Here is a 12,866-nt window from a genome sequence, read left to right as displayed (position 1 = left end):
GGTTTTGGTGAGTGAAGTAGGAGTTCAGTTTTATCTTTTTCCATATGGATCATCATTTTTTTCTAGCCTCATTTATTAAACATCTGTTGTTTTCCCTACTTATCTAACATTACACCTCTGTTGTAAATCAGAGTTGTGTGTGTGTGTGTTTTCTGGGCTGTCCTCTGTCCCATTCATCAGTTTGTCTCTGTGCCAGTATCACTGTCCTAATTCCTTTCACTTCTTCTTAAGGTCCGATATCTAATAGGTCATGTCTCCCCTCCCTGCTCTTTTTCAGAAATATCCTTCTGTTCTTGGCCCCATGCTCTTCATGTAAATTTCAGAGTCATCAAGTTGTATGAAAAATTCTGTTGGAATTTTGACTGGAATAGCATTGACTATATATATCAATTTGGGGAGAATTTATATCTTCAAATTAAGTCATGAACATAGTATGTATCTCTTTAGAACTTTATTATCTTTAACATGTATAATTTTCTCTCTAGAGGTCATTTCCTCTTTTGTTAGATTTATCCTAACTCCTTGATATTTCTGTTGTAATTATAAATCCTATCTTCTCTTCAATTAATTTTCTAGGTGTTCGATGCTGGTAAAAAAATGCAATTCACTTTTATGTTTTAATATTTAGCTATATCGCTAAACTCTTCTATTATCTCTAATATTTATTTGTTTTTTTTTTGAGAGGGTTCTATCTAAATTACTATATCAAATGATAACAGTCTTATTTCCTCCTTTCAAATCCTTATGCTTCTAATTTATTTTTCTTATTGCCTAAGAGCTTCAGTGAAATCACGATTTTTTTTTTAAGATTTTATTTATTTATTTGACAGAGAAAGACACAGAGAGAGAGGGAACGCAATCAGGGGGAGTGGGAGAGGGAGAAGCAGGCTTCCCGCGGAGCAGGGAGCCCGATGTGAGGCTCGATCCCAGGACCCTGGGATCATGACCTGAGCCGAAGGCAGACGTTTAACGACTGAGCCACCCAGGCGCCCCAGAAATCATCATGATTTTAAAGGGAATGCTTTTACCATTTTCTTGTTTTGGATAATGTTTACTCAGGTTTTTATTTTTATTTTTTAAAATGTTCTTTCTCAGGTAAGGGCATTCTGTTATTAATTTAGTGAGTGTCTTTATTATGAAAAATTTTCAAATGCTTTTTCTGTACTTACTGTAACGATTGTGTTTATTTTCTCTTTTAATAAATTAGTGCAGTCAGTTATGTTCATGATTTTTCTAAATATTACATCATCCTTCATATCTGGTATAAGCCCAGTTGAACATGATACATTCTCTGTTTATGTACTGTCAGATTTATTATTTGTTTAGTGTTTTGCATTTGTATTTATGAATGAAATGGGCCTTAATTTTCTTTTCTTATAATGGCTTTGATTAGGTTTAGTACTGGGGTTTGCTGGTTTCATGGAATGAATTGGAATTTCCTCTTTTTTTTATAGTTCCAAAGAATTTGTATAAAATTTAGATGATCTTTTTCTTCAGATTTTGATAGAATTGGCCTGTACAGCCAATTCTGGGCTTTTACAGTCAATTCTGGGCCTGGTATTTTCTTTGTAAGTATATGTAACTACTGGTTCAACTTAAAAGATCACTTATTTCTTGACTTGGTTTTGATAAGATTTTTAAAAAATTTCTCCATTTTAGCTTAAATTTACAAAATTGTTTCATATGGTTATTAGTATTCCCTTATCTTTTTTAACCTTATTTTTTTAAAGATTTTATTTATTTATTTGAGAGAGAGAGAGAGCATGAGCAAGGGGAGGGGCAGAGGGAGAAGCAGACTCTCTGCTGAGTAGGGAGCCCAATCGGGACTCCATCCTGGGACTCTAGGATCATGACCTTAGCCAAAGGCAGATGCCAACTGAGCCACCCAGGCGCTCAACCTTTTTTTTTTTTTTTTAAGATTTTACTTATTTGTTAGAGAGAGAGAGCATGAGAGGGGGAGGGTCAGAGGGAGAAGCAGACTCTCTGCTGAGCAGGGAGCCCGTTGCGGGGCTCCATCCTGGGACTCTAGGATCATGACCTGAGCCGACGGCTGTTGCTTAACCAACTAAGCTGCCCAGGTGCCCAACCTTTTTTTTTTTATAGTTGTATTCCTGACTCCTAGAATTCTGACTTGCATATTTGTGTGATGGAGGTTTCATATATCCATTAATCTATCACCTTTTATTGTTTCATATCTGCATTAGGGTAGCAATCCAGCTGATCTTGTTTCTGTTTTCAGCCATCTTCAATCCTTGCTGTAAATTGTCAGACTGAATCTTTCATAATAAAAAAAAACTTTTTATTATGTTATTTCCCTATTAAAAATCTTTTGCTCCTAGGGCAAACTACTAATTGCTCAAGGTCAGTGATTTTCAAGGTAGCAAATGATGCCATACCCTGACCACAGCCATTCTAATACAAACCAGTATGCACATTGTCTCTTGAACATACCATGTAAATTTGTTCCTTTGTTCATACCCTCTCGCTTCCCTGAATGAATTTCCTTCTCTATTCTCTAGGTCCTGTCAAGCTTTCAAAAGTTCTGTTAAAAATTTTACATTCATAGGGGCACCTGGGTGGCTCAGTCATTAAGCATCTGCCTTCGGCTCAGGTCATGATCTCAGGGTCCTAGGATCGAGACACGCATTGGGCTCCCTGCTCGGCGGGAAGTCTGCTTTTCCCTCTCCTCTGCTTGTGTTCCTTCTCTCACTATCTCTCTGTCAAATAAATAAATAAATAAATAAACCTTTAAAAAAAAATTTTTTTTACATTCATAGAGAAACCTCTGATACTTCAGTTAAAGATGATTTCTTCCTTCATCATTTTGGTTTTTTATTCATCTCTTTCATGTATGGATTTTTTCTAAATTTTTCACAGGCAGGGCATATACTTTTTTTGTTTTGTGTTTATTTTAGAGTCACCTTCCCTTTAGGAACCCACAGTTTCATTCTCAACCTTTTTTTCCCTTGAGTATAAATAGTGAAAATTTTATTTTATAGCTACAACTCAGTGAAGATTGTAATTTATAATGCAGTACCTTAAACTACTTTAGGAGCATTCCTCTGAGCACCCACCATATTCTTTTATATAAACTATGAAAAGAAGTTATTCTCTAGTCCAGGGGTTATAAGTCAAATGGCTGCAGTATCAGGTTGGCAACATGTATGCATGCATGAATCAGGTTGTGTGTAAGAAATAGGGAGTGAAGAGCCTGGATGAACTAAAGAATATATGTTCTGTCAAAGGAATTCAAACCAAATTCTTAAGGGCCTGGGCCAGCCCTGTCTGTGATCTCTTACTCTAGTCTTCCGTTTCCTGTTTAACTCTACTACTCTTTTTGAAAATGTGTTGCAAGCCAGAGCATATAATAGAATACTCAGGATAAATTAAAGATTTAAAAAGTTGGGAACTACAAAATAATTTATGCTGCAGTGAATTTTTTGTGACATGAACTAAAGTTAAAGTTCTGCCAAGTAGATGTATATAAGGTGATTTTTATGTGAGTTTCATGAGATGAAAGACCTCTCTAACTCTCTCGTTCACTGTGCATCCCACACACCACAATGTCTGGCACACCGCAGGTGCTTAGTAAATACTTGAATGACTATATGGAGGTACCCTTTTTAAGGTCTTTTTTCTTTTCTTTTTTTTAAGATATTTATTTATTTGACAGAGAGAGACAGAGTGAGAGGGAATACAAGCAGGGGGAGTGGGAGAGGGAGAAGCAGGCGTCCCACGGAGCAGGGAGCCCAACGTGGGGCTCAAACCCAGGACCCTGGGATCATGACCTGAGCCGAAGGCAGACGCTTAACGACTGAGCTACCCAGGCACCCCTAAGGTCTTTTTTCTTTTGGCAATTCTATGCTATATGTAGCATAACCACTTGGTGGTGCTAAACTCATTTTTAAACCTGGAAAGGTATTTTTTATATTCGTGCACACCATGATTACTATTCTTCATACACACACAAAATAAGTTGTAATAAATCATGGACAGTGTGAATCATTATTAACATTGAAGGAGAAATAGTAACCACAGGATATTTGTCTTTTTAAAAAAATATTGAAGTTGATTATACAAAAATTGCATGTTTAATGTATATAACTTGATGATTTTGGAAGGAGTTTTTTTTTTTTCTAATTCTTTAAAAAAGTTTTCTAAAGTGATGGATTACAGATTTGAAGTCCTTAGGTCATAGGAATGTTTGAGAGTATTCTCTGCCATAGCCTCAGCATCTAGCCTGGCGCTGTGTACATTGTGTGTCCTTAATGTGTGAATTTGAAAGAATGTGTGAATGAATATAAATTTTAACTTCATCTAACTTCACTCCTACCAACCCATTCCCAGATAATTTTATCCCAGATAATTTTGGTCCAAGATAAAGGGGCACTGAGTCTTACAAAGTGTTAGTTAACCACCTTTATGAAGTCTCCTTTAGTCAGTGAAATTTTTTCTCCAAATTTACTAAACAACTGTGATTCAGAGAAAAATACATATTAAAAGAAATCAGCAATATTAATTGGATTCTAGACTTCCTGTTAGTTTTCTCTAACTTGTCAATTATAAGATGGTTTTGAGTACAAGATAATATCAGAGAGGAATATCCGAAGTGTGGTGGTATCATTATATTTGTTTGAGAACTGGGTGTAAGAGAATGTTTCTTAGTAGAGAAAGCAGTGTTATCAAGGAATTTTTCAAACATATTGCAGCAAACGATGTAAGATCTAGTGGATTTCACAAGACCTCCAAAGCCTCTGGCAACACAATAAGTAGAGGAATATAAGAATTAAAAAGACAGAAGATAATTGAAAATTTTTCTTCTGAAATCCGGCAGGTTATAAATAGTTTGCTAAATTGTAAAATCATAAGTGAATTAGCATTTTGGAAAGACTCTATTTAGAAAATAGTATTTAATTATAATGTAGTAACAAAATATAGCAATAGGACTAAACTGTATTTTTAAAAATCATTCACCAAATTTAAGTTCAACTTTATAATTAATGTTGCTGGTATTCACACTGATCATCTGAGGTTCTTTCTAGCTCTATAGTCTCAACACTGTATAGGGGCTATAGGAAATATGGAAGAAGCCCTTGTCCACAGTAGGTTATAATCTTGTTAGACCATATATATGTACAGAGCCAGCCTAACATGGTGGCTAAGTGCACAAATTCTAGAATGAGACTATCTGCCTGTTGCTTAGCTCTGTGCCCTTGGGGCAAGTTACTTAACTTCTTTGTGCCTTAGCTTCCACAAATGTAAAATGGGGATAATAATATTACTCCTTCATAGGTTGTTGAGAGAATTAAAAGAATTAATACATGTGAGGTGCCTAGAAAAGTACCTGGCACATAGTAAGTGCTATCTAAATGTTTTTTCACTCTAAAATGTAAGGTCCACATAATTTGTTAAATAAATAGTTAACAACTAGATGACAGCAGTGCAAAGACTATATATGACTGAGCTGAAAAAATGTGTGGACAGTATATATCCTTTTTAGGAACTTGAAGGTAGAAACTAATAGCAGTTGTTGGATAATTTCTCTAAAAGCCACCTAGGTGAGTTGGAGCTTGTGCTGAATACTGAAATATGGGTTAAATTTGGATAGGCAGGAGTCAATTTAGGAAGAAGTGTGAATAGGAGGGGGGGACAAGTTCTGTTGATTTAATCAGCTGTGTTTAGATCAGGAAAGATGGGTCTTATTACCCTAACTGGATTGGTTTCACTGATATTATGAGTTTATTTAATTTATTTGGTTTCCTAGTATCCTCAACTCCAGAATTGCAGCAAATTCCTGAAAATACATTAGAATGGAATTAAGGACATTTATTATGTTTATGTTAAGACTATATGAAATACATTTTGAAAACTGTTAACGTTATTCATATTTTGGAGGGCATTGTCATCAGTTAAAAGCTGCTTTTTAAAAAAATAAATTGATAATATTTTTGCTTTTATATTTTATAGGTAATTAACAATGCTTGTGCTACCCAAGCTATAGTAAGTGTGTTGTTGAACTGTACCCATCAAGATGTCCATTTGGGAGAGACATTATCAGAGTTTAAAGAATTTTCACAAAGTTTTGATGCAGCTGTGAGTATAATCTTATTATTCCTAAAATGCTCTATTTGTGATACTTCTCTTTTTAATAGGCTACTTTAACAATTATTTTAGATGAAAGGTTTGGCACTGAGCAATTCAGATGTGATTCGACAAGTACACAACAGTTTTGCCAGGTAAAGAGACTTTTTGTTAAATAAACACTTTCTTTTTTGCTTGTTTGTCTCTCACTATTTTTTTTTCTTTACTGTAGACAGCAGATGTTTGAATTTGATGCAAAGACATCAGCAAAAGAAGAAGATGCTTTTCACTTTGTCAGTTATGTTCCTGTAAATGGAAGATTGTATGAATTAGATGGATTAAGAGAAGGACCGATTGATTTAGGTATCTGGTTTCTGTTCCTGCTATTTCACTTTTGACAAGGAAAAAAGATTGGGTATTCTCCTTTGTTTTTGCCACAATGCTCCTTAGGTTTTTGAAGGGGAAGGTGACTATCAGGTATAATGTCATGAAAAGTCTTAAGCTTTTCATTACTTTATGAGGTTAAATAAGATAGGAAGGACATGTTAACTACTATGGTTCAACTGGGATCTTTAATTTTTTTCTAAGAAAATTTCTTTAACCCATAGATTACATAATTTATTTATTTTTATTTTCCAGTTAACTTAAAAAAGCTGATTTTTATAGTGAATATAAGTTATTCTTGTCATTTTTAACCTGATAAGGGGTAGTAAGCATTTCTTACCATCTTGCATTAAAATATTTTCACTTAGAATTGGATCATTCAGAATCACTTTAATTCAGTGTTTAACAATCTACAAGAAGTGTTTTTCTTTGAAGTTTCTGTTTAAATAGTGTGTTAATATGCTGTCCTTTGGGCCAAAGGGTAGATTTGTCCCAATCCCACCCATCTCTAACCTTAAGCAAAAATGATAAATGGTTAGCAAGGTTGAGGATATAATTGGTGGTTCTGATATAATGATAAAATCATCGACCCACAAAGAAATTTTAACTCCTTATTTTTACCTCATTAAGTTTCCTTTTTTCAAAAATTAGGTTCATTTTTAAGTCCAACGAAACCTGATTTTATTGAACCTAATGTTATCTGCTGTTCATAAAACTTTATAGTTTTTTTAGATTAAAAAATGAACATCGGTTCATTTTGTTTGTACTTTTTGACCATGTCCCCTGCATAGAACCAATAATTTGTCTAATGCAGATTTACGTGTTACCTCTATGTTTAAAAATATTTATTTTTCTGTGTCACAGAAAATTAATAGAATGTTCTTTAAATTCTCTTGAAGTTTTTTGTAGTTTGATGGTTGAGCTGATCTCTGCATTTTCTCTGTTGGCTTCTATCTGGTCACTTATTCTATATTCGTTAGAACCATCAAACACAAAGGACGTAAAAGATAAAGTAGAACAGCCAGTTTGCTATACAACTGGTGCTATGCTAAAAATTATGGTGAAAAGAGGATTAAAACAAGTGGGTAAAATTGGTTTTGCATTATGTGTAGTTTTAGTTTTTTATTTTATAGTTATGATGGTAGGGAGTCAGACTGGTAAGGATTGAATCCTTATTTGCTGCTGACTTGTGCTGATTTTTCTTACCCCTCAGTTTCATTACTGTGAAATGGTAGTTATTCTTATTTCACAAAGTTGTGGATTGTAATGGGATCACTCCCTAATTAATTACTTTTCCAGACATTTGTTCAGTACCTACTAAGTGACACAAGAATGTGGTAATGCAAATTATACTAATGCTTTTTGCCCTTACCTTTACTCCGAAACTAAGAATTGAAGCTTAACATTGTTATGCTAAAAGGATTTTTACCATCCTGAATTTCCCAAAATATTTATAAAACAATATTTTAGACTAACTTTTGAAATAATTTTAATGTTGATTTTATTTGATTTAATTGCTTTCATATTTCTTTCTAGGTGCATGCAATCAAGATGACTGGATCAGCGCAGTGAGGCCAGTCATAGAAAAAAGGATACAAAAGTAAATGCTCAGCTATTCTCACTGGCATAGTAGTCTGGATTTTAAACATTTTTTTTTCAACTTTTATTTTATTATTTTAGCAGTGCTTGTTGAACATCTACTTTTGATTGGATTAATATGTTCAGGAAATCTATTTCAGAAATATTTAAATTCTACAGAGTAATATGTCCTCTAAAGTTAAACATGCAGATCTCCATTAGATATTTTATATAGTTGTTTTGTAGAATTGTTTTTAAACATCTTTTTTTTATTAAATTAAAACTCTTATTTTGAGATAATTATGTATTCACATTCAGTTATAAAAATAATACAGAGAGGTCCGGTGTACCCTTTACCCAGCAGTGGTAACATCTTATCGAACTGGAGTACAGTATCAACAGCCAGGTTGTTGCCATTGATACAGTCAAGGTACAGAATGATTTCATAAGCACAAGGATTCCTCATGTTGCCCTTTTAGAGCCACAGCCACTTCCTTCCTCTGTTGCCACTCTCCCCTCCCATCTTTAATCCCAGGTTTAATAATTTTTGTCAGTTAAAGAATGTTGTGTAAATGGAAATGTACAATATGTAACCTTTCTGGATTGGCTTCTTTCACTCAGAATAATTTTCTGGAGATTTGTCCAGGTCACTAAGTACATAAGTGCTTCATTCTTTTCTAATGATGGGTGCTAGTGTATGGTATGGGTAGGATTTTTTTTTTTTTTTTTGCCTATTTACCCATTGAAGGACATATGGATTGCTTCTAGTTTTTGGCTGTGATGAATAAAGCAGCAAGAAACATTTGTGTACACATTTTTGTGTGAACATAAGTTTTCATTTCTCTGGGATAAATGCCCAGGAGTGCCACTGCTGAGTTGTAAATGGATGTTTAATTTTCTAAGAAACTGCCAGACTCTTCCAAAGTGGCTGTACCATTTTACATTCCTACTAGCATGTATGAGCGATCCAGTTTTTCCACATCCTTGCTAGCATTTGGTTTTGTCAAAATTTTTTATTTTAGCCATTCTAGTAGGTGGGTAGTGATATTTCATTATTGTTTTAATCTGCATTTCCCTGATGACTAATTATGTTGAAAATCTTTTCATGCCTTTTGCCTGTTTTGTAAGTGGATTGTTTTTTGACCGTTGAGCCTTGAGTTTCCTTACATACTCTAGATAGTACTATTTGTTGCCTGCAAATACTGTCTCCCAGTCTGAAGCCTATCTCCTAATTCTTCCAATACAGTCTTTCACAGAGCAAAAGCTCTTAATCCCAGTGAAATCTAATTTATCATTCTTTTCCACTATGAATTGTTTTTTGTTGTCAAATCTAAGAAGTCTTTGGTCCTAGATCCTAAAGATTTTCTTTTTTCCTAAAAAGTTTATATTTTAACATTTTGCATTTAAGTCTGTGATCCATTTTGAGTTAATTTTTGTACATGTTGTGAAGTTAAATCAAAGTTCATTTTGTTGCCTATGCATGTCCGTTTGCTCTAGTACCATTTGTTGAAAAGGCTATCCTTCCTCTAGCAGTTTGGTAGAATTATAAAAAACCAGTTGGGTGTATTTGTGTGAGTCTATTTCTGGGTTCACTACTCTGTTCTATTGACCTGTTTGTCTGCTCTCTGCCAATCCTGCACAGTCTTGATTACTGTAGCTGTATTGTAAGTCTTGAAATCAGATAAACTGATACCCACAACTTTATTCTTTTTCATCAAAATTGTTTTAGCTGTTATAGTTCCTCTGTCTTCCCATATAAATTTTAGTATAATAATCCCATATAAATTTTAGTATAATCTTTTATATCCACAAAAATTCTTGCTGGGATTTTGATAGGAATTGTGTCAAACATTTATATCCATTTGGGGAGAATTGGCATCTTTACTATGATGAGTCTTCCTGTCCATGAACATGGTATGTCTCTCTATTTACTTTGATCTTCTCTAATTTCTTTCATCAGTACTTTGTACTTTTTAGCATACAGGTCCTGTACATGTTTTGTCAGATTTATACCCACATACTTTTTTTGTCTTTTGAGTGATTACAAATGAAACTGTATTTTCATATTTGATTTATTTGATCATTGTTAGTCTGTAGAAACACATTTGATTGTTTTCTTTCTTTTTCTTGCATCCTTTAACCTTGCTGAACTCATGCACCAGCTTTAGAAGTTATCTGTGAGTTCTTTGGCATTTTCTCCGTAATCATGTCATTTGCAAATAGGGGCAGTTTTGGATTTGTCTACTTCTAATTTCAGTTTTAATCAGTTTTTACTTTACATGTTTTGCAGGTCTATTGTTTGGTGCATTAACTAAACATTTATCACTATTTTTTCTTAGTGGATTGATCTTTTTATCATTATGTCATGTCCTTCTCTAGTAATTTTCTTTGTTTTGAAATTTAGTTTATCTCATAGTAATATAGCCAGTCCTACTTGCTTTCTTTCTTTTTTTTTTTTTTTAAGATTCTATTTATTTATTTGACAGAGAGAGACACAGCGAGAGAGAGAGAACACAAGCCAGGGGGATTGGGAGAGGGAGACGCAGGCGTCCCGCAGAGCAGGGAGCCCAATGTGGGACTCGATCCCAGGACCCTGGGTTCATGACGTGAGCCAAAGGCAGATGCTTAACGACTGAGCCACCCAGGCACCCCAGTCCTGCTTTCTTTTGATTTAGTGTTTTCATTCAAGTTGAGATTTTCATCATTTTTAATATGACAAATGATTATAGATTGAAACCTGGACGTTTGTGGTTTTATATAATAAAACACTGGATTTTTTTAAATAAAATTTCTGTTAAGCTGGTTTATATGAGCACTGCTCTGGCCAGGTAAATCAGGATGCTACCTCATTACTGCCAGGTGAGAGTAGAAGTTCAGGCTCCCCACTCTGCTTCCATTGACATCTGAGATGGGAAGAGGTTCCCTGTTATTGCTGGGCAGGGGTGGGAGTTCTGGCCCCAAAAGGGTGTCCACTTGATACTACCCTGGCTGGAAGAAGTAGGAATGCCTTGTTACTCCTTACTACATGGCTTCACTGTTGCTGATATGGGGGAGGCTTCTTTACCACTGTATGGTAGTGACTTCCCACTTGGCTTCCCATTTAGTCTCTTCTAGACACTGCAAATAGGTGTCTTTCCTGCCCGCAGAGATGAAAGTCCTATCTCCCTACTCAGTCTTTGCTGGTGGGTAGGGTTAGGGCACAGTTTTTTTTCAGTTGTGTTTACCTATGGTAGAGTGGTAATTATCTAAAGGTTTTGTTTCATGAGTCGCCCCTTTCCTATTTGGATAGAAGGAGCAGACTTTTGTTGGTGCTTTTTTTGTCTGTGCCTGTCGGCGTTTCTTAGTTGCTGGCTTCTTTAATTCCAAGTCTAGGCTATATGAAGGCAAATGAGATAACTCAAGGAGTTCACCGCTGTGTCATTTTTGCGTCTTGGTTCCCTAGCTTATCTACCTTCTCTCCACCTTTCAGAATTTTCGTTCATCCTTTCATTTTCTTTTTAAAAATATATATTATGTCTAGTGTTTTTATTTGGTGTTTTCTTAGTGAAAGAAATAAGGAAATGAAGTTCCATTTTATTTTTATTTTTTTATTTTTTTTTTAAATTTAAATTCATTTAACATATAATGTATTAATTGTTTCAGGAGTACAGGTCTGTGATTCATCAGTCTTACATAATACCCAGGGCTCATTATAACACATACCCTACCCATTGTCCATCACCCAGTTACCCTAACCCTCCACCCACCTCTCCTCCAGCAACCCTGTTTGTTTCCTATGATTAAGAGTCTCTTATGGTTTGTCTCCCTCTCTGGTTTCCTCTCGTTTCATTTTTTCCTCTCTTCCCCTGTGGTCCTCTGTCTTGTTTCTTAAATTCCACATACCAGTGAGATCGTATGATAATTGTCCACAGCAGAGTTTTATTTTATTTTTTAATTTTTTGAAAGATTTTATTTATTTGTTTGACAGAGAGAGACACAGCGAGAGAGGGAACACAAGCAGGGGGTATGGGAGAGGGAGAAGCAGGCTTCCCACTGAGCAGGGAGCCCAGTGTGGGGCTTGATCCCAGAACCCTGGGATCATGACCTGAGCCGAAGGCAGATGCTTAATGACTGAGCCACCCAGGTGCCCCCACAGCAGAGTTTTAAAAACAACATTTTTACATAAGTTCAAAGCACTGTAGTTAATATTGCTCCATATTCTTTCAGTGAATAGAACTATCTATGAGAAACTGTTATAAGTGAATAATGCAAAAACAGGCTTACATTTTCTATATATTCTCATCTTGATTAAGCACCATTTACATAATCTTACCAGTAATTCTTCTAATGTCAATCCTTACCATAAATAAACTAATACTATGAGATGTCTCATTGTGATACTCTGGTATCAGAGTAGTGAAAATAAAACAGCATTCAGAAATTTTGCAAAAGGATATAACCGTATTATATTAATAAAATATACAAATATTTTATAATTTATAATGTAAAGTATAAGTGAAATATAAAAATATATTAACTAAAAATTATATCATGACTTGGGAAAAAAGTATATAGTTAGGAATATAGTTAATTACCATCGTAATGACAGTATAATTAATCCAACAACGGTGAGGTCTTAGTTATTTTTTTCTGAGATCTGAATTAAATGATGGTTGCCATGTTTCTTATAAAAGTAGGAAAACAAATATTTTTTATTTCACATGTTTAGTGGTATAATTTTATTTTAGAAGATTTGAAAATATTTGTGATTAAATTTAGTTTTTTTCTGCAGTTGTAGCCTTTCATATGTGAAAGCTTTATTTATTTATTTTTTAAAAGATTTT

At 34.5% G+C, this 12,866-nt stretch overlaps 1 protein-coding gene across 2 annotated transcripts in view; it reads left to right on the top strand.

Moving 5' to 3' along the window:
- Positions 1-12,866, top strand: part of UCHL5 (ubiquitin C-terminal hydrolase L5) — a 43,124-nt gene that overhangs the window by 18,459 nt on the left and 11,799 nt on the right. For both annotated transcript variants that reach the window (XM_028104671.2, XM_028104670.2), the window contains exons 4-7: positions 5,968-6,093; positions 6,175-6,236; positions 6,314-6,444; positions 8,002-8,065. In XM_028104671.2, coding sequence (XP_027960472.1) covers positions 5,968-6,093; positions 6,175-6,236; positions 6,314-6,444; positions 8,002-8,065 — 383 coding nt within the window. The remainder of the gene's footprint in view (positions 1-5,967; positions 6,094-6,174; positions 6,237-6,313; positions 6,445-8,001; positions 8,066-12,866) is intronic.

The sequence above is a fragment of the Eumetopias jubatus genome, unplaced genomic scaffold (genome assembly GCF_037043125.1).
Source record: "Eumetopias jubatus isolate StellerSeaLion01/CBP00866 unplaced genomic scaffold, mEumJub1_p1.0 scaffold_12, whole genome shotgun sequence".
NCBI classification, from domain to species: domain Eukaryota; kingdom Metazoa; phylum Chordata; class Mammalia; order Carnivora; family Otariidae; genus Eumetopias; species Eumetopias jubatus.
The sequence above is the reverse complement of the archived record's forward strand: the minus strand, read 5'-3'. Positions and strand labels throughout refer to the sequence as shown.